This window comes from Podarcis bocagei, assembly GCF_964188305.1.
Source record: "Podarcis bocagei genome assembly, chromosome: 6".
Taxonomy (NCBI): domain Eukaryota; kingdom Metazoa; phylum Chordata; class Lepidosauria; order Squamata; family Lacertidae; genus Podarcis; species Podarcis bocagei.
This window is the reverse complement of record NC_138130.1, coordinates 42,563,211-42,590,726: the sequence shown is the minus strand read 5'-3', so window position 1 is coordinate 42,590,726 and position 27,516 is coordinate 42,563,211. Positions and strand designations below refer to the sequence as shown.

The window sequence follows — 27,516 nt, the reverse complement described above, 5'->3', positions numbered from 1 at the left end:
TGGGAGTTTTTGCACTAAAGTAAGAATAATGAAAAATTGGATTGTGGCACCAAGACACCCAAACATCTGTATACTGATGTGTCACTATTTTCTGTTTTTCCAGTGGCTCATTTCATTTGTTAATGGTCCTTTTCCTTATCGGTTTTTCTCAGCCAGCTCTAGAGAGTGTCTCGGCAAGCATCCTTGGCTTTTGCTGTTTTTTCACCAGGTCCATTGGAAGGGATGGAGGTACATAGGATTGCAGATGGTATCTAAACAGTTCTAGACATATAGATGTCCACAAGAAGACTTTTACCATTTCAGGACCAAAGAGCAGGGAAAACATCAATGTCTGTTTAAAAAATGTAGATTATAATTGTCTCTGCTGCCTTATTTTTCTGTCTCTGCTGCCTTATTTTTCTTTCTAATAAAGTATCTCTAATTTGGCAAATAGTGTTTAATGATACATGATCAATTTTCCCATAATATAAGCAAATATTACAAGAAACTCTGAAAGGGCAAAAACATTCTGAGGTATCTCAAAAACAAATTTAATCTTATCAACTTGACTATAAATACAGCTCACGTTCTGCAAAGGTCATGTGTGCATCCACAACTGAGCACCAAACTAGGCATGCCTCTGATAGTTCTATTTGCTTAATCACTTAATACAGCATTCTTACATTATTCCTGTTGGTAAATATTATTTAAATGTTAAATGTGTCTTATTTAAAAATTAAATGCCATGATGGTGCATTCACACATCCAAAAATGGGGCCTTTTTGTTTTTGTTTTTACAATAAATATATAATGAACTCCATGTAGAATGAGGAAGTCGGTTATTTTAACAGCAAAAAGGGCATAGTGCAGGGGTCGTCAACCTAAGGCCCATGGGCTGTGGTAGAATGGTTGTGTGCCTGCCAAAGGACACTCTCAGACTTCACTTGCCTCCTTGACCCCAGCATTGCTATACTGTTATCATGCCACATATCTGTGATATGAACAAAGCTATACAATATGCCATCTCCCCCTCCTCCAATGTTAAAGTGGTAAATGGGAAAGGAAATAGCACCTTACACCACAGTTCTGTTTTAGGTGCTCCTTCATCCATTTTCAGATATGTTTTGTCTGACCCTGGAAACTGCATTCCTCCCCAATCCCCAACTCAGACTGGTTTTCTCTCTCTCTCTCTCTCTCTCTCTCATCAGTGAGCTATCCTGACTTGATCTCTGTGAGAATTTTTCTCTACAGCGAAGAAAATTGTGTTGTTTGTGTTTTGACTGTTAGCCACAGCAATGTCCCATTTCCAAATTCTACTAATAATAAGGATGTTTAGTACACATACAGTCCAAATATTCAGCTCTCTGTCTCTTGTGGAAATACCCTTGTAATTATCCCATTAGTGAGTGAGTTAATAATAGAATGAGGCCCAAATATCTTTGTATGCTTATTAAGCAAAATGATTCTGTTTGGGTTTTCTTTCCTTTGTAAGTTTTATTTTTAATTGCTTTCTTGTCATTTTCAGAAAGAAACGTGGGAGAAAGCATTCCCCATTAACTGAAGCAATTACTGGTTGCAAAGACAGTAAAAAATAGTGACATATCCAGAGTAGTTAGTGATTTCAGAAGTGACAAAGAGTATAGAAAGGAAAGGCCATCTTTAAGTTTTCATGTGCTTAACTCTACGCAGACAGAGGCCGAGCTAGCTGCTCAGCACCCGGAGTGGCACACATGCTGTGCACCTGGGGGGTGGGGCTACCCGTCTGTGGGGGCACCACCCTCGGCAAGTGGTGAGTGTCCCGGGGGGGGGGGCACCACCCACAGCAAGTCTCCATAGGGCGTGCAGCCCGCAGCGAGCATCCCGGGGGGGGGGCAGCGGCACAGCAATGTCAACCCCCTCAGGGATGACACCCAGGGCGGACTGCCGCCACTGCCCCCCTTCCTCCGCCAGTGTACACAGATAAACACATCAGCTGCAACCTCCCCCAAATGTGTTATTCTGTGCAAGTGAGATTAAAATGAGGAAGGTCTCATTTGTTCACACGTCAGTAGATGGTATCTGTTGACTAAGTTCTGTGTGGTACAATCCTAAATATGTTTACTCAGATCTTCCTTTAAGTTCAATGGCACTTACTCCCTTGTAAAATAGAATTATAGCCTTAAAATATAATTGGCAAAAACATCACAAACTATGTCCTCAGACTTGGTGGCAGGCATTTGTGTACATCCTTCCAAGCAGTTTGTGCTGGGTAATTTGGTGCACCTTAACCATTTCCCTCTTTACTCCCAGGTGTATATATTCATTTCCTAATTAAAAGCTCTATCTAGTTTTTCATAATGATTTTGAACTGATTACAGATGAAACATAAGCCTTGCAGCTGACGATATTAGTTCATCATGGCTTCAGCTGGGTGCCCCAACAGTAGGAAACATCAAGCAGCCCCCACAGACAATATGCAGCACATCATACAGTCCTGATTATCATGCAATTACAGGTTCTTTGGTGCTAATCAAATGGCAGATTCTGATTAAGGTGAAAATGTAAAATTAGGATTCTGGGCACATAATCAGTCTCTGCATTTGTAATATCTGAACCTCTACACAGAAGTGGCTCTGGGATTGGAATGAACAGATACCAAGCTGGACCATTTGTCCATCTAGCTCACTATTGTCTACAGTGACTGTCAGTGGCTCTCCAGGATTTCAGGTGGGGTACCCTCTCAGCCCTACTTGGAAATGGCGGGGATAGAGCGTAGCACATTCTGCTTGCAAAGCATTTGCCTTACCACTGAGCTATGGCCCTTCCCCAAATGAGATTTCCGGAGATTGTGAATGATGCCAGTTGGCCCTCTCAGACCACTGAAGTAATGCACAGCATACATGTATAGTTTGTATAGCAACAACTTCAGGCCACTCTGTGAGACCCTTAGGACTCTCTATCCAGGCTTTGCCCACCAGGCTGCACCCCTTACTGGCTCTGCTCTTCACCAATCTGACTTGCTATAAATGAGATGTCTATGTTCCACAGTCCTGTTCTTGCAAAGCAGACCACACAACTGATTGAATACATCAAAACCCGTTTCTTTGGTTTCAGCACAACTATTGTTTCAGATTTACATCTGCAAATATTCAGGATCATCAGGCCCTCAAATTCTCACAAACAACCTCCCACGTGGTGCTGGTAAGAGCAGGGCCAATGTATTATTCCATATCCCTCAATTTTGCTTTTACTTTATGCCAAAGCCCATGAGTAGGCGTCATATAAGATAAATCTCACTAATTTTAAAAAAGAAAAAAAGCGAGTGAACAGGAGGTGATAAATGCTGTGCTGCCTACTCAGGTTCTGTCACATAAGATGTCAGTTCTTTATTTTAATTTTATTTTGTGCTAGCTCACAAAGGCAAGCAGTTTTACTGCACATTATCCCACCTTTGTTAACATATGTTTTTTCACAGTCTGCAGCAAAACGCCTCTGCTCGTTGTTTCTGTCTGAGAATTGATTTTTTTTTTTAGTCCTCAATCTTCCAGCTATTTCCTAATGTCCTAGGAGATAGGCGTTGCATAGAGGAGGGGGTGTGTGCTCATATGTACGTTACAGATTGCTTGTTACTAAGCGATTCAAATCATTTGCACAAAGAACCAGAAAAGAGACTGGAATCATAAAGAAGCCAAGGAACCAGCAAGCATAAGATGCCCCACTCCCAAGACGCTATGGTGCCTGTGCCAAATAATCCACACAGCAGCCTTCTTGTCTGTAAAAATGTAACAGTGAACTAAAGATGGTGACCCCAAATCTGCCACCTAAAGCAGAATGCTGCACCCTGCTGCATGAGCCAGTCTTGAGTGATTCCATACTTTGGTGGGATATTCTGAAAAGCCAAAGGTGTTTCCAGTACATTAGGCTGGTGTGACTGAAATCTAGCTCTAGATACATGTCTTATTGGATGGTCAAAGGGAGAGAGACTCAACTGGAGCACATCTGTCCAACACACTGGTTCTACCTGGTCTCTAGCATCTCTTCACTCAGAAGTGACACTCCACATGCTGCTCCTCCTAGCCCAGAACTGCAGCTTCCTCGAGGCATGGTTCTGCCAGAATCAATAGCTGCACATGTGGTGCCACGCTGAAATGACTGGCCTCATCCCTGCCAGAGCACACTGGAGAAATGCCTAGGAGACCTCTGTTCTAGGACATCACTCCGTGCAAGCCAGAATGAGAGACTTTTGGCCAGCTCTCAAGTGACATTCACTTGCAGCACACAGGTATGAAACAAAGAAGACAGCTTTTCTTATATAGAAGATGGGCTTGTTGCCATATCACAATAGCAACAAGTTTGTTAAAAAGGTGTTGTGAGCTATTACTATCACTTAAATGATATGGGTAGGTAGGTGTTTTAAAGCACCCGTATTTGCTTTAAAATATATCTGTTGTCACTTTCTTTTTCATTACAGTGGTACCTCGGGTTACATACGCTTCAGGTTACATAAGCTTCAGGTTACACACTCCGCAAACCCAGAAATAGTGCTTCAGGTTAAGAACTTTGCTTCAGGATAAGAACAGAAATCGGGCTCCGGTGGCGTGGCAGCAGCAGGAGGCCACATTAGCTAAAGTGGTGCTTCAGGTTAAGAACAGTTCCAGGTTAAGAACAGACCTCCGGAACGAATTAAGTACTTAACCTGAGGTACCACTGTATTACAGTTCAGGTTTGGGCTACTAAAACCATGGGCAGGAATAAAGTCCACACCCACCTATTACTCTTGTGGATATGGGTGGTTAGTCGTGTAGTAAAACAGGTGGCAGTATGGGGGAAAAAGAACCAACTATAATAGGCCGGGTGGGGGGGTCCTTCTAGGTTACGCCCTGCTTCTCATTTGACTCCCCCCACCATGGAAGGAGGGGGCATCTCCCTGTTGTGTAACTGGGCTTTGGAAAGCTGAGAGGCACAAGGCTCACCGAAAGGTACCAGTGCCACTGTCAAAACACTAGGCCAAAGAAAGTGATGCCGGCTACGTTACTGTGTGTGTGACGTTTGATGGAATGCCCACTAATTTCACAGACTGCAAATAAATAAGCACACTTCTTAGTAAATATAAGTAAATGTGGCTCTTCTATATCCTGCTTTGAAGAGCTAAAATAATCAAAAGCTATTATCTGGGTAGAACTGCAAAGGTATGCAGTTTTATTTTTAAGCTACTGGTGCTGAGAAACAACCAAAGTTCTTGCAGCTGGAAAAGATGACGAGACCCAAAGAAAATCTTGTAGCAATCTCCTTAGAGATATGTCTCCTAATTTTACTCCCAGTGTAAATAAAGAGAATCAGATCTTGCCGCCATTAACAATAAAATTACTGCTGTTAAGTTCTGCTCAACTTGGATTGATTAAAACGGAGGTAGTATTCAAATTAAACTACAGTGGTACGTCAGGTTAAGTACTTAATTCGTTCCGGAGGTCTGTTCTTAACCTGAAACTGTTCTTAACCTGAAGCACCACTTTAGCTAATGGGGCCTCCTGCTGCTGCCACGCCACCGGAGCCCGATTTCTGTTCTTATCCTGAAGCAAAGTTCTTAACCTGAAGCACTATTTCTGGGTTAGCAGAGTGTGTAACCTGAAGCGTATGTAACCTGAAGCGTATGTAACCCGAGGTACCACTGTAAATGCAAAATAGATGTCTTCTGCAAAGTAGTTTAGCCATCTATTAACTCTGCTGGCTGCAAATGGCTGGGACCAGTTCTCTGTGTTAACATCATCTATCTCTCATGTAGGCCAAACCTAATAACATTCACTCTGAGGCAACAACCACTTGTGTTTATGGGACTTTCTCCTGAGAAATGTGTTCATGGTTGCAGCCTTAAAGGAATGGTTTACTTTTCTAACTCCTCAGACTAACTCATTATTTAAATATTTATTCATTTTGGGTGCTACTGTTTCTTTTTAGGTTGTTTTGTGGCGTGGTGTTGTAGTTTTTCACTTCCATTGTTTGTGACATATATCGTATTTGTTACTTTGTGAACTACTTAAAGATTGCATTGGTATAAAGTGGCAGGCAGATTCTGTGACCCAGCACAGTAACAAATGATCAGACAGGACACCAGGTACTGGGATGAAAACAGGCAAAATATTTACTGACTGCAGCAGTCAGGGTAAGGGTTGGCATGGCAGTAGGGCCAGGATCAACTCATCATTCCACTCACTGCTTGCTGGTGGAATTGGGGATGGACTGCACTAAACCCATTCGATGGGAGTTGTTCAGTGCTGAATCCTGTCATGGTGCATGCCAAGTTGGCAAGGTCTAACTGGGTGACCGGGATAAGGATTCCAGCCAGGCAGACGCCAACCCAAGCTTGGAGCATGCCATGGCCTAATGCCCCCCCATCTCGGACTGCCCAGTTAATCCCGCCCAGTGCCATTTCTACTCTTTTACATACACATTATTTCCAGTCCTGTCAACCAGTGACCCAGATTGCTCAGTGTAGGCTCTATCTCAAGGCTGAGAGGATGGGAATCTCACAGGGCAAAATGGCACCAAATTCTCGAGCGGGGAGGCTTACAAAGGCTTCTCCCCCCTCCCCTTCCTGCGAGGCCCTACGGGAGCCAATACATGCACAGAAATTTGCCTCATTTGCTGTTTGGTGGGCCACACGCCACCAGGCAAATGTGCCCAGAATGAGGTATATATGAAATAACAACAACAACAATAATAATTGTATTTTTAAACTGCCCTTCAAGCATAGCGTCATGGCAGTTTACCAGAAAGACTGAAACAGTGAAAAGCGAATACAGGCAAAACCTTTTGAAGATCTTGATGTATAGGGAAGTAAATGTGAACACAGGCAGTCCTTCAATTATATTTTCCCCAGTATTTTTTCTATTACCCATTCATACATGCCCTGTCAGGTGAAAAAGAACGATTATGAAACATTTTGTCACATCATTTGACTTTTCAGAATAGAACAGGATGCAAACTGAAAACAATGAATTAGAGGCATTGCCTCTGCTGCTGAACATTCACAAAGTCTTTCATGCTACTCATAGTTCTTTGTTCCTTCTAGCACCATTTCCCCCCTAAACAAATTGGTTACCTTTTGTGGAGCTAGAAACAATTACCCTTATAAAAATATGTGGTGGTATAATGAAAGCGAGTATCTCATTGAAAAAACATCTGTTTGTTAGTTGCTACTCCCTGAAACATAAGAACAGCATCCTGTTCTCACAGTGATGCCAGTGGGAAGCTCATAAGGAGCACATAAATGCCATGGCACTCTGCCTGCTTGTGATTCCTAGTAACTGGTCTTCAGATGTATACTGCCTTCAGCAGTGCAAGTAGAACACAGCCATAGTGACTAATACCACTGAGAGTCTTCGTCACCATGATATCACTCTGTACTTGAAAGAAGTAACTAGTCCATTTGTGTGGTCTCCCACCAAAAAAATAAATAAATACTTGGCTTCTAAAAATGCCTCTACATCTTTTTGAAAGCCTTGCTTAGAAAAAGGCAAATTGTCACGATTTTAGACCTATCATGTGCTGTTTCCATATTAGAGGCCTACTTAATAAACTGTATAGTTAATGGAACATGAGGTGGACATGAAGCATGTAAGATCATAATTGCTCCATTTGCTTTTATACGCCTTTTACTGTTTCCCCTGGAACCTCAGTAACAAGGGTGCCATCATGAAGATCTAAGATGTTTCTAGGATAATGTAATTAGGCTTTGACGTCTGTATTTTACCATACCAAAGAAAATATCTCTTCCATGCTGTGTTCAAAGGGAGACTGGGAGATGACTCAGCCAATGTTACTAGAAAAACAGAAATAATCCCTAACCAAATAATAATATTTCATCACTGTACTTACAGAGTTAGAGTATGTAATGTTCTAAAACAAATTCATTTATTCCAAATATTGCAATGAATAAATACAATATAAATTTACTCCTGATCACATTGTTATGAATTCTTACATATAACTGCTACTAAGTCAAGTATGTTGCTGGTAGCATGTTGGCAGATTCAAATGCCAGTTGTGTTTAGTTCAAAGCCTTATTAATGTTATTTTACACATATAACACCTTATTAGGTGTTATTTATGTTGCACCATGCCACAGCCAATACGCCTGGAAATATGAGCTGCATACCAACAAATCTTTGTCTCAGAGAGGTGCTGAAAGCAATCTACAAGCTAATGAGGCTTTTGTGAGCTACCTGGTGGTCAGGGTTAGCAAAGTCTTTTATTAAATGCAGATTAGCTGTTTCTGTGAACAAAAACGGGAGGGGATATAGGTGGCAGTACAAGAATTATAGATTTGCCCTGCCATTTGAAAAACAAACCTGAAATATGCAAAAGGAAAAAATACAGTGTTAGAAATGGTTGTATATACGGAATTGAGCATATTTCATTAATCAAGTGGACTTTGACACTAGCCTTATTTAGTCATTATATCTACTAATGTTCAGCAAATATGTTGAGGGAGGGGGTCCAACCCCAGCACCTTCATGTGTTCGGTGCAAAAGTCTGAAGGGAGATTCTAAGTGAATTCAGACTTCCTGATCATAGGATTGTTTATAAGCATGCTCAAATGTGTGTTTCATCAGAAGTGGGGAGCAGGTTGGGAGCACTGGAGGAAGAAATGGTGCATGTTGCCCTGATCCTTCTCCCCATGTTCTTTGCGTGTGAGTAAACCAACTATTGAATAGGTCTATAGTCTTAATCAGAAGCATATATTTTAATGGCAAACAGAAAATGAATCAGTGCAGTGCTCTGCTAGATTACTAATGTGAAACATAATCCTAGATATGCTATTTAAAAGCCAACCCTACTGTGTTCAAAATGGCTTACTCACTGATAAGTGTATTGAGAGTAAGTCTACTTGATCTTAACAGAACTTTAAGAAACATTCATAGGATTGTGCTGCATGTAAATAATTGTTTGTAAGGTTTTTTAAAAATAGAAAGTATAAGGGCACTGGGAGAAAATTATTTTTTTGCCTCACTTCTGCTTTCAGACTGTGCTAAAATGCTAGTTACAGCATGCGCCAGGATCATCATTCAACTAAAAAAAAATCTGTTAGGGTTCCAATTGAGTGACAGACATCTTCTGAAACTAGCAGATTTTTTCCCTTCCTTATAAACTCAGTTAAACTCCAGTATGCCAGACACTTACAAATCAAAGTTTGGTTAATAAGAGGAGAGGAACATGCTGAACTGTACAAAAATAGAATATTAGAATTAAATTTGATTTTCGTAAAGTATATAGGATTGGGGATGGCAGAACATTTTGATCCAGTTCACATTTAGAGTTGAATTTATCAAATTATCCCTTTCTGAAACAACACAAGAACCAAAATACAACCATCTTTCAAAATTTGCACGTATCTGAGTTTTGGAAGGGAGTTCTCCAACCAATCAGTTTACCCCAAAAAGGCATTTATATGGGGAATGTATATTAATGAAAATAACATACAAAAATGCATTGTTTTAGGAGAAATTGCTAGCAACAATGTGTGTATTAGTCAAAACTGCATGCTACAAAACTAGAAATTTAAACAATTGAATTTAATATTGGAAAAATGAGAAACTAAGAGAACCAAAACTGACAGACCCTTCCATCTCTAATAGCAATCCCTAGCCTAGAAATATTGTAGCTACGTGGACTACATGACATTGGCTGAGATGACTGACAGAATCCGTGATCAGGGGAAGGAGACGGCGGAAGAAGAGTGGAAGAAGTTCAAAATTTACCTTAAGGACTACTATAAACTGCATGAATGTTAGAATGTCGAGGTTTTGAGAAAGAAAGGGTTACAGCGATATAAGATTAGAATGAAGGAAAGATTAAGAGGACAGAGGTTTGACAGAACTATTTAGAAGTTGCTGAAAAACTTTGGACATTGGGATGCAGAAAGGTGAGGTATGGGGGAGTCCGAGAAACTAGGTTTATGAAAAAAAGGGTACGAAACTATACATGTTTGTATGTCTTTTTATATGTTTGTATTGTTTTAAAAAACTTTTTGTAAAACCAATAAAAATCTTTTTTTTAAAAAAATAAAAAAATAGAAATATTGTAGCTATGGGGGGGGGGAGGTTTGCAGAGTTAGAATGATAGAATTGGAAGGGACCCCAAAGGCCATCCATTCCCCCTGCAATGTAGGAATCTCAACTAAATCATACATGACAGATGGCCATTCAATGTCTGCTTAAAAACCTCCAAGGAAGGAGACTCCATCATCTCTTGTGGAAGCCTGTTCCATGTAGAACTTAAGGTGCAACATTTACCCACTATATCAAATTATATTTTTTATTCTGCAGTTAGAGACAAATGTCATCTCTCAAAGCAGATCACAAACTTTAACAAAATGAGATGCTGGCCATGCCCTCAGGCTTATATGCTTAAAAGGCAAGACACACAAGGAAACAGTAGAGGAGATCACTTTAAGAAGGCCAGAATGAAGTGATAGGTTGTATGCAGGCATTTATATCCACTAAGGATGGACAAGTCTGTCAATTTTGGTTTTCTCAGTTTCTCATTTTTCCAATCTAGTTCTCCACATTTTGGCAACAATTTGCAATTTTTAAAGAAGTCCTCAAGAAGCATTTTAGTGCAAATTTATCTTAATATATGAATTTTTGGATGAAGAACTGCATTGCGGATTCAGACAAATATGAATTTTGAATATTGGTTTAAAAATTGGGTATTAGGTAGTTTTTCACTAAAATTCAAGGACAAACACAATTCTCCCTTATCCCTAATATTCACTTAACTCCAGAATTATCTCTTCCTTGCATGGAGTTCTTCCCAGGAAAGTGACAGGGTTGTGATATTCTAGTGCTGCCCTTTTTCTTCTGGCCTGTAGCAGAAGCTAAATATGTGATAGACTTGTTGCTTATTTCCAAGTAAATGTGCATATAATTGGGCTGCATATTATAAGTCTACTAATGATCTGCTTTTTATCAGAGGTGGAAGTAATGGCAAACATTTACAGTTGACAATTTTCAGATTTTACAGAGCTTTCCAACGCAATTACACCATGCTTTCCCCCAAGCAATGTGAAGTACCAAGGACAGCGCTCATAGCACTAAATTTGTCTTCACTCTCCTCCACTTGCATATTGGTAAGCAAATATTGCAAAACACCAAGACTCCAGCGCTCCCTCATCTAAAGGAATGGCTTCATTTCTTTTAGACGAGGAAGCGCTGGAGATTTACAGTATCTTGTAATATTTGCTTACCAACATGCAAGTGGAGCAGAGTGAAGACAAATACAGCTCTATTAGCAGACCGTAGGGCTCACATCAGATTCCCGGAGCACAATTTATGGACTTTCCTGTGGCTACATCCTCAGTTTCAAATCATTGCTGCTGGAAAGTTTCAGCTCCCTCTCAGGCTGTTCCAAAATGCCCCCTCCTGTTTTTGCCACCACATTCACAATTAAAGGGTTCATTTTGGAGAGAACATGAATTAGAGTAAAAGGTTGGCGACAGTGAAAAGTGCACTGCAGCCACTCATCTTAGCAACCACTGGCTAGTGGCCACTAACCTCCCCCCCCCATCAGATGTTATCTGTGTGTAATACTAAAGCATGATGTTATATCACAGAGGGAGTTTCTAGGGAGATTTTTTTCTGCAGGAAACAATGGTTGGCAATAAATACTGCTGCTACCATCATGCATGAGATCAAATAAAGCAAAAGGGAGTGACTAATGCTGCATTTCCATTCATCTCCTCCCCCCCTTCTAAATGCTCAAATAAAAAAAGGGTGAGATTAATGTGAAATGTATGGCACTCAGCTGTTTTTAACAGAAAATATGGGCAAATAAAATATATGCGTTGTAGGACAACATTGAATCATGTTATTGTCAAGATCAGTGATAGCAACACCTGAATCACACTTTTCTTTTTTTGCAAGTTTATAGAACTACTCCATGAATATCAGAACACATGTTTTCAGGTACTTTTCCTGTGGAACAAGCATCTTTTCTAGCAGTCCAGTGTGCATCACAACACCACTTCAACTGATCAGTCATGAAATATAAGCTATACATCTTGATTAATGTATTTTGTAGGTTAGAAGGACATGTTTTATATTTTACAGTACAAAGAAGGGAAATTGTCTGGCATATTTATACCTGGAATCATGGAATCTGTTCTTCTCTGCATTGATAACTATGTGGCAAATAAAGGAACACTTGTCTTGGTATAAAATCCTGCCCTACCAAAGTCTCCAGCATGACTCCTATTAAGAATCAACAGACTTCTATCACTTTTTATCAATAAATGCTATCAACTGTTATTATTAGATTATAGACAAGAAGCAAGGAGTGCTTCTCTAACTTTTACAGCATATGCAATTTTTTTATGAATGCTGTATGGAAAATAACATGAATCTGTGCTTAGAGAGTTTGTAAGTAAAATATTTTTAACTTACCAAACCTATGATTATTTTCTGTGCTAGAGAAAGAGGGAAACTTTGGGACTCACTTTAAAGGGCATATTTTCCAACAGCCTATATTTTCACATTTACTTTGCTGCACACTTTGTGACTTTAAATCTCTGCTAGGGTTCTCTCACAAAAGAGTACTTGCCCCATACTTGGATCTTGGCACCCAGGAATTCTTCTTTTTTCCTTGAACCAGCATGCTGTTCATAAATTCTGAAAACAGCACTGCTACATCTTGTACATTTTTACAATATGAGGTCCATGTTTCCTGGTGTCACACGATAGCAGCTATGTAGCAACAACTGCCCATTATTGTCATGTTTTGCTTATGTTATCGATACGCGTAGCACAGCACCACCACAATGCAAATGGAATATAACATTTATCTTATACAGTGACTGGCAAAATACCGATGTCTATCTTACAGTGGCAAGTCCATTATATATTTATTGGCAAATTATATTCCTTCTGCTGAAGGAGAGGCATTTATCTTTCTGAAGGCATGCCTGACATTTGCCTCTGACATGCCTCTGGCATGCCTCTGACCAACAACATACTGTGCTCTTTCCCCGAGTAGATCATGCTTCCTTCCTAAAGGAGCAGACCTTCACAGGAAGGTCCTGGAAGGCAGACACAGTGCCACAGAGGGCAGAAACAGATGGTCTACTTATGCTCTCACAGAAGAGTTTTATTTGCAAAGAATCCTATTAACATAGGACTCTAGGGGGCTTAAGCTTGTTGCAAGCTACACAATGCAATTTGCTTCAGCACAGAGAAAACAGTGCACATTTTATTGGCTTATATTGTATTAGAATTGCCATTATAGCATAGGCACAGGAAAACCCCTGTTTTTATATTTCAGAACCCATATTACATGCAAGTTTTATCTTAAGCATATTCCCTTTATATCAGGGGCATAATGAAGTCAGCTATGGCAGCCCATATCCTATTGTTTGGGAGCCGGTGACATTTAAAGCATCTTAAGTACTCCAAAGTAATAATTTGCAACGTAATGCAAACCCGATATCTGCCAGGATAAGCAAGTTTGGAATAAGAAGACAATAGGCTGTCCTAGCTTAGCTAGGGCTATACCAGCACGATTCCCCCATTCCAGCTCAGTCAGGGGCTCATCAGTGTAAGTATCTTAGCCTGGCTCAGCCAGGGCTATGCTGGCTCAGCTGAAATTCAGCCTATATAACTTAAGCTAGTGGAACCTATGCCAGTGTAAGTTATTTTAAAAGTGTTCCAGGGAGAGGGCTAGAAAATACTTACACCTCTTTCAAATTTCTTTCAGCTCAGTCATGTGACCCAGCAACCTGGCAGAACTTATACTGGCAAAAAGGGTAGTGCAAATCAAATTCCATTTTAAAGGCCTCTTTTCCCTCAGTCAGGCTTGGAACAGCTCAGCCAGGAGTAGCATCACTCCTTAATGGAGCTTGAAATAAGGGTAACTTAGGCTAGTTTAATTTAAAGAAGGTCAGACTATTTGTTATCTTGTCCAGGTCAAAGTGTGTGTTGTCTAGCCCAGTGTTTCCCAACCGGTGTTCCGCGGCACACGAGTGTGCCGTGAGACATCGGCTGGTGTGCCGCGAGATGCCTGGAGGGAGGCGGGCGAGTCGGGCGGCGAGAGGCGGGGCGGCGGCGGCGAGGAGAGGCCGCGCCTCCTGCTGCTGCCTGGCGCTCCTCCTCGCAGCCGGCAGCGCTGCCTGGGCGCCTCCGCGCGACTCTGCCTCGCTGGGTTTGGTCTCCTTTGGCACCTCCCTCCCTCCCTCAGCCTGCACGGAGGGAGAGCCAGAGAGAGGCATCGCTCCTGCGCGGCGGGAGAGGGAGCAGCCGGAGCGATGCCCCAAACGAAGGCATGGGACCGGAGGGGAAATCCTCTCCGAGGAGGATTGAGCGCAGCTGAGAGAAGCCTTTCGAGGAGCTGCCGTGTCCCCTGGAAACCCCCTTCCCAGCTCTGCCTGCCTGCCTGCCCAAAGCTTGGAGGTTCCCCGGCAAGGGGGAGGGGGAAAACTTTCACTTTTGTGCATCCCTCCCGGCGTGACGCTGCGCGCTGACGTCACGGGGCGGGGCTTTAATGGTGGTGTGCCGCGAGATTTTTTTTTCAGTAAACAGGTGTGCCGTTGCCCAAAAACGTTTGGGAAACACTGGTCTAGCCTAATACTTACCAGATACTAATACTAATACAAAATAGCTACAGGTAAGGTCCTTATGTGAAGACAACACATAAAATACTGGAACACAATAGTTTGAAAAAAAATAGTCATCTGGATTCTTCATAATAATTGAAAATGCTGTCCATTCTAGAAATAATAGCAAGTGTGGAAACAGACTAATGGCCAGACATGACATCTTCAAAAACAGTATTTGGGGTAGGCCTTCATAGAGACAAATAACTTTAATTTAAATGTTTGTTATGTAAAGGTACAGTACCCCTGGACGGTTAAGTCCAGTCAAAGGCGACTATGAGGTGCGATGCACATCTCTCTTCAGGCCAAGGGAGTCAGTATTTGTCCACAGACAGCTTTCTGAGTCATGTGGCCAACATGACTAAACCACTTCTGGCGCAACGGAACACCGTGACAGAAGCCAGAGCACACAGAAATGCCATTTACCTTCCTGCCACAGTGGTACCTATTTATATAATTGCACTAGTGTGCATTCAAAGTGCTAGGTTGGCAGCAGCTGGGACAGAGCAACAGAAGCTCACCCCATCGCGTGGATTCGAACTGCCAACCTTCCAATCAGCAAGCCCAAGAGGCTCAGTGGTTTAGACCACAGTGCCACCCGCTCCCTTCATTTGTTATGCAGAATGTATTTATATTGATAATATTTTTAAATCACTGCTCTGAAAAATCAATTCAATTAATTAGATTGGACTTGCAAAATATTTTTGAAAAATATAATTCAAAAGAATACTGTGCTCGGCATTAAAAAATCATTGCACCAGAATGGCTTTCTGCTGTATGTATTTCAGAAAAAAAATGTCTTCTGTGTATAATGGGATCATAGGTTTTCTTCCTCCAGGTCTACAAACAAGTTTTCATTTCAAAGAGGAAGTTATTGGCCCTTGACATAAATTCAAGGGAGTTATTTTAAGCATCACAAAACAAAATCAATTTTCAGCTACACTAAGTTTTACTATTTCAAAAAATCTCAGTAAAATATTGGCTATTGTTAACTACAGTCTTTCTTAGTCAGATTTATAGATTCTTAGTCAGATTTATAGAAGAAAGTTATTTATGGAATTAGATTTTAAAATGTTTTTCAATTTACCAAACATTTTTATTTACTGCATCTATGGTTAGGATCCTGTCTTAACAGAAAAGAAGTTGCCCTGGGATTGTAGAAGCATGAAGCATCATCACCTAGCCTTTACTACTGGCCTGAAAAATAATGGTCAATGGAAGCTGCATCCCTTCTCTCCGAGTGACAACACCATAGCAAGAAGACCAGACTGTCTCTAGCTGTTTGCCAAAAAAAGGACCGCTGGAGGAAGCTTCTCTAAAAAGATCAAGACCCATAAAGAGTTGTATGAAAAACTTTGCTGTTATTAACGGTTGTTTGAGATTACAGAAGCTGACCTCTGATACTTGCCAAAGAATAAAGGACCACTGTATAGTTGTACCACCTCAAAGGAGGATTTATAGTAGTGCCACCAGTTTTGCCACACTGGGCACCGGGCCTAGAGGGCAACATAAGGCCTCATAACTATGACCTAGTGAACTGAGCAGAAAGGAAGACGAAAGGTAGGGGGTGCTGAATTTTGGGCTTGCACAGGGTGCTGCTGAAATTTGAAAGACCAAAGTCCACCCCTGACCACCTCTATCAAGCTAAGAACAGCAGCAAAGGAGAATTTGCTGTCTCCACATGGTGCTTCCCATGCAATGGATCTACCTGTAGGCTGGGCATTTGTCCCCACACCACCCCTGTGTTCCATTTGTTGTGGCACTTAGATAATTCCCTAAACTGCATGGAATTGGTAAAATAAATCAGTGTGAATTCAGTGTAACCCCTTAAATAATTTGATCTTCCCAAATCTAAGTGACGAGCAGTTGAATGATCCTTTGGGCCCTTGCAGACTAGTCCTTACCATATTTTTGAAAGATACTTTCTGCATGAAAGACAATAGGTCTTGCTTTGAGCTTATAATATATGAATACCAAGTAGAACATATTCTAATTGAGTGTCACTTAAACCAAGCATTTCAAACAATACACACATATACAAGCTACGGTATTTTAATTTATTCCACAAGGAAACCTGAATCAAAGTATCTTATCATTTATGTGTGAGTGTGAGTGAGTCTAACAGCAAGAGAACATAATGAAAATTAAACAGGAAAAACAGGAGAACAAGAATAATGGTATCATATGAGCCAACATATCTGAGGTTTTCTTAGCTGTCTGTCCCATATGTAGATTAGATTATTAATAGGATTTTATGGAGGTGGTGTGAAATGACAATCCAGGAACTGTTAGCCTGATGATAAAGTTTTTAAGCAATTGTGAAAATGTAGCCACACGTTCTATACTGTGGATTACTACAAGAAAAGTTGTGTGAAAAGTTGTTGGAAGGAAATCAGAGCTGTATCTGTTTATATCCAGGCCTAGCCTTATCATTTAATAGGGAAAGCATTTTCTTTCTCCCAGTCTCCATCTCTGTGCATCATTTTAAAGAAAATATGAACTGCAATCTAGAACAGTGTGTGTGTGTGTGTGTGTGTGTGTGTGTGTGTGTCTTTCAACTTTCCATTTCAATTGTGAAAATATCTAAAAGTGTCTCAAAACTGTCACTATTTTGTGGGAGGGATTCAAATGTGTACTAGAACTACAGGCTTGCACAATTAAAAACGATTAAAGTTCTCTGTTGCCCTTGCACAACAAATCCACATCTTCCTTTTTAAAAAATCCAGACTTTTTGCAGTTTGGAAAGTGACAAAGAAATGCACTGAAAACTGAGATGAGTGAATGATTCACAGGAATATGTATAAACACCAGAGGCAGCCCACCTTATGAGGCACCTTATGACTGCCTCAGGTGGAAGGATTCACGGGGACAGCAGATCCCGATGTAGATCTTCCTTCCCCCCTTATTCCTTATGTAGATCTTCCCTCACCCCTTCTTCCTTGGCAAGGAAGCAGACACAATTTTGGTATCCGCCTCAGGTGCCAAAATGTATTGGGCAGGCCCTGATAAATAATCTGCAAGGAAATCAGGATGAATGCTCACTGCCATACAGCCATTGGTAAAGAATCATAGAATTGTAGTGTGGGGAGGTATTATGAGGCTCATCTACTCTAACCCTCCATAATACAGAAATATTTTGCCCAACGTGGGGCTTGAATCAATGACCCTGAGATTAAGGGTTGTATGTTCTACCAAATGAGCTTTAAAATGCTCAGTAAAGAACAGACATAGTCTTAACCAATGTACAGTACAAGCAGATAAAGATGAATGCTTTTTAAGTCAACTGGAATAACTTATGGCAAGTGCTACTGGATGTTGGCAGGATAAAGAATTTGCTCCTACTTCCCAGGTCAAGTATTAGAAGGATTCAGTATGTGCAAGGTTGTACAACTGACTGGAAGGTCACAGACCCAGAGCTGGTCAGAAGCCAATCTATTCAGCAAAAAGGAAGACTACTGCAGGGAAGAAACGAACTGTTCCATCAGAAAACTGCACAGCATGTACAGATCTCATGCAACCAAGAATTACTGTGAATACTGGGACAGATGGGCTTGGCAATTCATACCTCAAATGCCATCCAGAAAAGGGAAGAAGGGATAATCAACTTGAGTGTGCGTATGGAATGAGAGATTTGTTGCAGGCCTTGAAGGGAAGCATTTTTTATTGTTTGCTTTGTTTCAAAAAACTTTTCAAGCTATGTTTTTTTGCCCTTTCCCATCTAGCTGATATTTTTTAACGATATGAAAATATGTCCTATTTCTGCTTCTGATACATGGAATGGTTAGCAGATATAGCTCACCTTTTGCTGGTACAAATTAACTTTTACTCAGTATTTGCAAAATCATAACAAAATGTATTTTCCAGTGCCTTACTGCTTTTTCCATCAGAAGTACAGTCATACCTCAGGTTATAGCCGCTTCAGTTTGCGTTTTTTTGGGTTACAGACCACCGAAACCCAGAAGTACCGGAACGGGTTACTTCTGGGTTTTGGTGTCGTGCATGTGCAGAAGAGCTAAATCATGCTTTGCGCATGCATAGAAGCACCGAATCACAACCTGCGCATGTGCAGATGTGGGTTGAAAATGCTGCAGGTTACAAACATGCATCCCACATGGATCACATTCGCAACCCGAGCGTCGACTGTACTGTAGTTTGCAACAGTTCTGCAGTATTTGTTTCATTCACACATTTATTTATTAATCTGTTTTTAGGCATTTATATACAGTGTTCCAGACCAATCCCAAGGCAGTTTACAATCTTAAAAGACAACCTCATAACCAAAATTTGAAACCAATAGAAACAATTGCAATAAAAAGTATTAGAGTAAATATAAATTAAAATGCACCCACCAATTCAGTAACCAGAACAGCTCTCAAGGCCAGTTATCAGCACTCTCACAGAGGCCTGGGTGAGTAATGTGTTTTCAGAAAACACCAAAAACTCAACAAGGTTGGTACCTACCTTATTTTCAGTAGGGCTGTGCATGAACACACACACTAATCCACCCTGTGGCCCCCAGATCAGGGTGATTCAGCCTGCCCTGGAATCCACCCACCTCACACCACATCCTTCTCTGAAACAAGCTGAGGGCAGAGCTAAAGGTTTTTTTTAAAGGGTTTTAAAACCCAGTTTTAAGATAGTTAGCTACTGCTTTCAGGAAACAGGTACATGATCTACACCTAAGCACAATCTTGCAGACAGTAAGTGTAAGCTGATTTCATACATAAATATAAAGTTGAAAATAGTATTGGCCTCCAGAATATTTAAAATGCATCCATAAAGTACAGCAAAATATAACATTATGTAGCATACACACACAGAGAGAAAGTTATTTCATGATAAACAGAGCAATCCTATCCTTAGGAAGTATGTCCCACTGTGTATAGGATTACAGCCTTAAACTGTGTTTCTGTGCCAAGAACCATCTTGCACATGATTTTAATCGGTAAAATAAACTGCTAAAAGTTGTAGTAAATGGGGCAGTTGGGAAAATATGATAGGAAAATGTATTTTAAAATAAAATATAATACTAATAAATGAAGATGCACTTCACTGTCGTTTAGGCTCGTATCCATCTGTTAGCTGGTGATGGTCTGCTTGATTATCTCTGAACTCTGCTAAAGATCTCTTTACATTTATGAGCCTGATTAAATGTTTTCCATACCAATAAGGAAACATTTGATGTGCTCTCAAGTCAGACAAGGTGATCAATTTTAACTATAAACAAGCAAGCTACTCTAATTTGTTTTTTAAAAAAATTGGTTATCACAGGCTTTAAAGTCAAAATGACTTACTGCTTGTTTTACTGTTGTAAATCAATGTGTTTTAAAGACCAGAGCTGGAAGCACATATATTTTATTTATTTAGTTCTGGCATTTATAGTTATGGACAGAGGGGGAAAACCCTTGATGCCAATGCCAGAGAAAGATACACCATAATTAAAGGTAATTTAAGAGAAGGCCTCAAACTGCAGAGTTCCAAATTAAAAACAATGTTTTATTTGTTATTGATAAAGATGTGAGTTAGGAAGAAAAATCAACTTGGCTCATTTACAGAAGGCTGATACTTGACATGTTAATTGCTTGACTTTATACTGCATTACCTGTAATCCACAGTCCCAGGTTCCCAAATCCCTTTACTGGCACTTTGATGTGCCAACAGTCAAAAATTAACAGGGAGGTGAAGGTTCAGCAAGGTTGTAATTATCTGTATTGTGTATTGTCCAGAGAGTAAGTGCAATAAATGTGAGAAGAAAGATAATGCTGGAAAGGACCGGGATCCTCTAGGACCTAGAAAAAGTAAAAGAAATGAAGTGGAAGGGAAAGGAGGAGGTGGGAAATGCTTAAAAGGAAGGAAGCAATCAAAGTTGGTACCAGATTTAAGAGGGCCCTGAACAAGATACTCTTCAGCCCCTCACAGAGCCCTGGTGAGCCTCCTGCAAGACAGACAGTATTGTATGGTGGTAGAGAAATGAACTGAGATAAAGAATATGAGAGTTCTAATCCCCATTTAGCCCACTGCTGGCTTGGGGGCCAGTAAACCTGCACCCTTGTCACCTGTCTCTTGGCAGCCCTGCAACAGGGGCCTGAGAGGAGGCAGATGACACAGGGGACAGAATAACTGGACCTACAGAAAAGAGAAAGCAGGAAGCCTAAGAGTGAAGGATTAGAAATTCACTGAATGTAGACAAAATAACACATTCCATTTTCAAGCATCTCTCTTTTGAAAGCAATTTTCCTCTTCAATCGGTTTTCAGCGTCCCTGTTTAAATGTCATGATTTGCAGCAGCCCTTTGTAACATGAAAGCATATTTAAATAAAAGTGCTTGGGCTTCTGTGAAAGTAAAATGAGTTGGTCAATTTTCCAGCCCTGTGACAACTTTTTTTTATTCATTTAAGTGCACATTTCCCTCTAGCAAGATGCATCATGTATGCAAAGATTTGTGACACAAAAAAAGTAAGGGTAAAATGCAAGACAAAAATCTTGGAGGCTGGGAGGAAACCAAGGATCATTTATTCCAACCTCCAAGGAAGATTCATTTATATCTAACACCAGAAAGTACTGTCACTCACATGAAAAAATTTCTTTGGACACAGAAGACCCTAAGAACAAAAGAAAAGTTCCTGTGGATAGTAGTTACAATGAGACGTCTGTGTTAGAAACTGTTTCTTGTCTTGTTGAACAAATATTGACCACATATTAAATTATTATCTTTCCCATATTCCCAGTATGGACAAGTAAAAATACAAGCAGCTTGGGAAGTCTTCTGTTTCTGTATAAATACAATATCAATAATTGCAGGCAACTAATCACAATCATTCTTCATTGCAATATTTCACATTTTCTTGTTATTTGTACCAATGTCTTTTAGTGTTTGTTCAACAGATTCTGCCAAATGTTCTGCTGTGTGTTTTGACCATCAGTAACATCTGCACATAAAAGCCTAAATTACTAGAAGGTCTAAATCACTGGTGTTGATGGAACACTGGAGCTCCCTCAAGCACCATTGAAAGCTCTGTGAGCTTTTGGGTGAGGATTCAACCATAAATCTTTACAACATAGCTATGTGGCATATGGCCTACCTTTTCCCATTGGAAAGGAGCACTTAAATAGACAGGTAATGGTTCTGAGTGTACCTTGCTCCATGGTGATAATATTAACCCAAGGCAATGCAGGCACTGAAAGAAAAGAAAGGAACAAAATAATAAATTGTGCTTCTCTACTTTTGAAGCCATTTTAAACACAATTTGAGGTTAGGTTGCAGGTTGTATATACACACATTAAAAAATACTGACATGTTTGCCAACACTTATATTCTATGGCGCATCATTTTTCAAATGAAGTTGGAGTTTTTACCACTGCTTTAGCTAGCACTGTTTTGAAAAGTAATTCACACTTGCAACAACACTTTGTGAAATAATCATCTCAACACTGCCAGCTTTGTATATCTATTTGTAGTCTTACAAGCTTTACTTTCAGGAAAAAGGTTTCTCAACCTCATGTTTTTGTATCAAAGTTATTTATAACATGGACATTTTTGAATGCTTTAAAACCAAACTGCAGATTCAAAAACTATCCTATTAATACTCTTTCAGAATCTAATGACCATTCATTTCAGTTTAGAAAACAGAGTATTTTTATTTTTTACTTTCACCTGTAGCACAGCATTATATAAGCCAGTAACTAGGCATTAAAAAGTTGCATTGTTTTACAAGCTAGTAATATTTGATTATGACTGAAAAGAGTCTACAAAGATATGCAAAATGATTCTCGTACATACTCTCTCACACCCGTACCCCCCCCCAAAAAAGTAGGTTTGGTCAATCAGCTAACTACAAATCCACCAAACACTTAACTCACTTACTCCACACTTTACCAGCTTCCACGCAAGAATATCAAGGGGGACCGTGCCAAAAGCCTAACTGAAATCAAGCTACACTGTCCATAGCATTCCCCTGAGATGCACCAAGCTTGTAACTCCATCCAGAATAAGAAATGAAATTTGTCTGCCATGACTTGTTTTTGAGAAACCCATGCTGGGTCCTTGTAATAACAGCATCCTTTTCTAAGTGCTCACAGACCAAATGTTTAGCTATCTGTACTGGGACCTTTCCTGGTATTGATGTCAACCTGGGTCTTTTCTTTTCCTCTTTTTGAAGATGGGGGCTACATTTGTCTGCCTCCAATCAGAGGCTCTGAGATTCAAAAGCTCCTTTCGTACCCTTAGGTGCAGCTCATCAGGCCCTGGAGATCTGAATTCATTTAAAGTAGTCAGGTGTTCCCCCATCACCTCTTTTCCTATATTGGGCTGCAGCTCCCTCACTGCATTGTTTATTCTGTTATCACCAGGTTGGGCGCTGTTTTACTTTGGGGTGAATACAAAGGCAAAGTAGGTGTTGAGCAGTTTCACGTTCTTTCTTTATCTTAGCTGCTGCTCTTGGTGGTTTGTTTAGCCAGACAAAGTTGATCTTAACTCCTGGCAAAGAAGGGAAAGTATAGAACTAATATTATTACAAGGGTATATTAATAAACAAAAATAGTATTTTAGTCTGAGTATATCTTGTTGTTTCCACTATTAATCTATACCATGTTAAATCTACTTCTTTATTCATTCCCAATGTGGGTTTGTAAAGTATTATTATATTTTGAAATCTCACATATCCTACTTATTAACAAAAGGCCAATAAATTAATTTGTGTGGAATTGGAGGAAATGACTGGCAGAATCCAAGACCAGGGAGAAGAGTCGGTGGAAGAAGACTGGAAAAAGTTTAAAGACTATTTACAGAAATACTGTAAAATTAATTAACGTTAGAAAAATGTCAGAATGAAGTTATATGGCTTTAGTAGAAATATTAGAAGGAATTACGTATAAATAGATTAATAGAGCATTAAAGGGAAAAATAAGGTTAGAATGTGTTAAGACAATTATAGGATAGAAAACAAAGGAAGATGGAAAGGAATTGCTGAAACAATTAATAGAAGTGGAATACAAAAAGGGAGGTGCGAGGAGGTCATGGAAATTAGTGAAAGAAAGATAAGATATTGAAATTGGACTGTGTTTTAAATGGTTTTTGTTTTGTTTTGTTAGATGTATGTTAGTGTTTTGCAGTGGGTTTTTTTGTATTGTATTGTTGTAAGTTTTTTCTTTTTTGGTTTTTTGTAGTGTTGTGTTTAATTTGTTGGAAAACTAATAAATATTATTATAAAAAAATAAATTAATTAATTTGTGGTGAACTAAATTTGTCTGCTTGAGAGGCATTTTTCTAAATGAATAAAATTGATCAATATTCCCACCCATCAGTCAGTGGAGAACAAAAATGGTACACAGGGTATTCCTTAGCTCTTCTGGCTGTGGTCTCCATGACAACACCAAGGGCTTCAGGAAGAAGCCATGCATAGCTTAATGAAGCTATGTTGATAACTGTTACAATTCCTTTCCATACTAAATCTTTAAACATCTCTTCCCAGCAGTTTATAGCATCTGTTGCTGTAGTATTAAAATGCAGAGTACAGTCTAAAGGTGTTTGTAGGAATCTTAAAAGAGATTACATAGCATGAAGCAAGGCTAGGCAACTTGTCCTTTATGAAATGTTCCCTCATACACATTTTTTGTACCCAAAAATATTATACACCCTAATTCAGCTATGCACACTAGTGTTAGTTCTTGGAGTGGGAGGAAGCACAATGTTAGAGTACATGCTTTGCAGGCATAAGGCCATAGAAGGGTAGGGATACAGCCAAAGAAATGAAGGGGGGGGGGTCAAGTTATAGTGACAATAACAAAAGATGCTACCATACTTCAAGGCAGGCAAGAGTCAAATTGAAAGAGCAACAATTGATGTTCAGATGAGCCAAAAGCAGGGCAGCAGTTGCAGGAGAAGCGGTGCATCAGGTGCTTAGTCAGACGGGATGTTCTCATTGGTAAAACTGAGGAGCTACAGTTTTATGGATCCTGAATTAGCAGAAATTGATTTCTTGGAGATAGCTGAGTGTTCAGTCAGGTGGCAAGGCACACTGTAGCATTAGTGGCACCCAAGGGCTCCAACTATAGGACGGGAAGGGCCTTCAGCCCACTCAATATTTCTAGGCAGGGAGCAGAGCCCCCCCCCTCCATTGAGGGGGCACCATCGCTTGCCTCCAATGGATGAGTGCTGGTCCGCAGGGTGGGAGGCGGAGAGGGCGTTTTTCATCCTCTGTGCCCCCTTGCCACGATTGCCAGAGCGCTTTCCAGGAAGGCACTGACAATCCTCAAAGGGATGTCTGCGTGTCCCGGCAGTCCTGGCCAGACTGGGGAAGGGGCGTCATGCATGTGGTTTGCCAGGTTTCAGGCAGGGTAACTTTCCCAGCCCTACCCAGAGATGCTGAGTGTTGAACCCAGGACTTTCTGCAAGCAAATCAAATGCTTTACTACTCCAGTGTAGAAAGAACCCTTGAATTATAGAGATCAGGCTCAAACTAGATGTTCCACTCCCAATATTTGCTTTTTTCCATTTACAAAAATGGAAGTCGTAGGAATCCAAATCAGGACAGTAGCATGGGGGCTGAGGGGTTTAGCTCTTTTTCATGTGCCATTTTTTTCACAGAGTTTACAAGCCCATACATTTATCCAACAGGGACAAATAGAAGATGGGGGGGGTGATTTTTGTGGGGAAACAGAGCAGTGGAGAAAAGGGTTAGGTCCTTGTGCCATGGTTAGATGAGGAAAGCACAGCCGCTTTTGTAAAACCAAAATATGTTGTTGAGAGTTCCAGTCATGGAATTTGCACATCATGTCTATTTTGAGCCTTAAGTTTATACCTGAAGTCTCAAAATAAATCAGAGAAAATAAACCTTATAATTATTATCTAGACCTAGCATGTTACTATATTTCAGTTATTAGCTCTGGTCAAGTATTTTTTGGCATATACTTTTTTGAGTTCATTGCCTTTTTTAAAGCTGATCACTAAGTTACTTCAGTTACACAGTTTGGGGTTTGCGTGTTGAGACATTGTTTTCTTTAAGTGATGGCCTCCTTAATAAACAGTACCAGAAAACAATAAATTAGCCTACCTTAGCTTCTGATTCTTGACTTACTGTAATAATAATATATATATATATATATATATATATATATATATATATATATATATATATATGCTTTCGTAGCATATATATATAATTTTATATATATATGCTACATATATATAATTTTTCATAATAATCTGCCTTGTCTCTATTTTTGTATGTCTTTAGCTTTATTTCTTTTTGCCTTTCTGTTTTGTAGATTTCAGGGAACCTTTTCAAATCTGCATCCATACAGCCTGAGTCAACATTTTCACTCTTGATGCCTCAAGCAAGAGTAGATCATACTGCTCCATGAGGAAACAGAGATGGAAAGATTTGTGTCTGTCAGCAACTTCTCTCCTGTGACTGAATCTACCATGCCGTAAGGATCAGAAATATGTAACAATTTGGAGTCTGAATATGAAGAATCGTCGGTGAACATCATTGGAGAATAATCATTTTTGGCTACGAAAATATAACTTTTAAATGAAACGTGAGACAGAGAGAGAAGAGAGAAAGCATTCCAATCTATTATAATCTAATCATTAAATCCCATCATTTTAAAAGCCCCATGATGAGCAATACAGCGGTACCTCAGGTTAAGAACTTAATTCGATCTGGAGGTCCATTCTTAACCTGAAACTGTTCTTAAACTGAGGTACCACTTTAGGTAATGGGGCCTCCCGCTGCCACCGTGCGATTTTTGTTCTCATCCTGAAGCAAAGTTCTTAACCCGAGGTAATATTTCTGGGTTAGTGGAGTCTGTAACCTGAAGCGTCAGTAACCCGAGGTACCACTGTATATTGGCTGATATACCCACTGTGACCATACCTGAATGCAGATGTCTTGGCCACAGTTATCCATGCTCTGGGAACCTCTGTGCGCTGCCACTAAGTGAAGTGAGTTCGATGGCTGACAGGGAGGCTGGCTAATGTGCCTAATAGTAAATAGGCTGGCCAAGGGACACAACACCATTCACAAGGTGGCTGCTCCAAGGCTAAGGAATTTTGTGTTAGCCACCGACAAGAGCAGGCAGCAGGACAAAATCTCCTAATGCAAACAGCTTCTGGTATGCCCTTTTAGAGCCCTCACAAGTCTTTCTCTGGTTGCAAGCTAAATCTGTCAGTCACATGACTACACTCCCACATGCCCCTTCCTTAGTATTTTCCTTTTATGTGGCGGCTGGAGAACTTGTAGGAAGTTCAAAATAAATCAACTTGGGTCACGTATACCAAAAAACACACACCTCCCAAGGCAATTCTGACGCCTCAGGCCTAGCCCACTTCCCCTTGGGCTGCTTTGGACTCGAGGCACCTCATAATCAGAGGCAGCCCAATATCTCAGAAGAGGTATTTTCACAGGTATGCTTACCTAATATTTTCCCTTATTTGTGGTGTTTTTGTAGCCCACTGGTGTATATTGCTTTAATGATTCTTCACTTGCTCAGTAAGGCCATAAACCGCCACTTACCTCAGTGCGAGTAGGATGGTGTCCTGCCTTCTCCTCTCGGCAATTCTCTAAGCCCTTTTAAAAACAGATTAGGAGTGAGGCTTCCCTTAAAGTTTCAAAATGAGTCACGAATTTCCTTGTCCGTTTATACTGTTTTATATTATAAAAGACTGTAAGTTAATTTCTGAGTTGCTGTCCCTGTCAGCCATTTTGAGAAGAACGCTGTGGAGCTGAGGTGAAGTAAGAAGACCCTTTTCCCTCTTGGGCCGATGAAAGATCAAACTTCACGGAGAGGTTTCTTCAGGGAGAGCCTGAAGAAAACAGACTTCTGAGAGGTTGGTGTTGCATTTTACTGTTTTGTGATTTTTTAAATTTATTTTTTGTAAATTGTATCAAAATTGTCAGCTCTATAAGCTCCCTAAT

The 27,516-nt window shown here is 40.2% G+C and overlaps 1 protein-coding gene across 7 annotated transcripts in view; it reads right to left on the bottom strand.

Annotated features, from left to right (window-relative positions):
* CNKSR2 (connector enhancer of kinase suppressor of Ras 2) overlaps positions 1-27,123 on the bottom strand; it is a 242,220-nt gene extending 215,097 nt beyond the window's left edge. For 6 of the 7 annotated variants that reach the window (XR_014009533.1, XM_081199417.1, XM_081199413.1 and 3 more), the window contains exons 1-3: positions 27,016-27,123; positions 22,730-23,075; positions 21,682-21,777 (exon numbers count right to left, since the gene is read on the bottom strand). Coding sequence is in view for 6 of the 7 variants with exons in the window: in XM_081199417.1 (XP_081055543.1) it covers positions 21,682-21,777; positions 22,730-22,886 (253 nt within the window). In the remaining variant the exon portion in view is untranslated. Of the gene's footprint in view, positions 1-21,681; positions 21,778-22,729; positions 23,076-26,475; positions 26,576-27,015 lie in introns of those variants that run through there. The other variant, XM_081199411.1, reaches the window with a different exon arrangement.
* Positions 27,124-27,516: the final 393 nt, after the last annotated feature.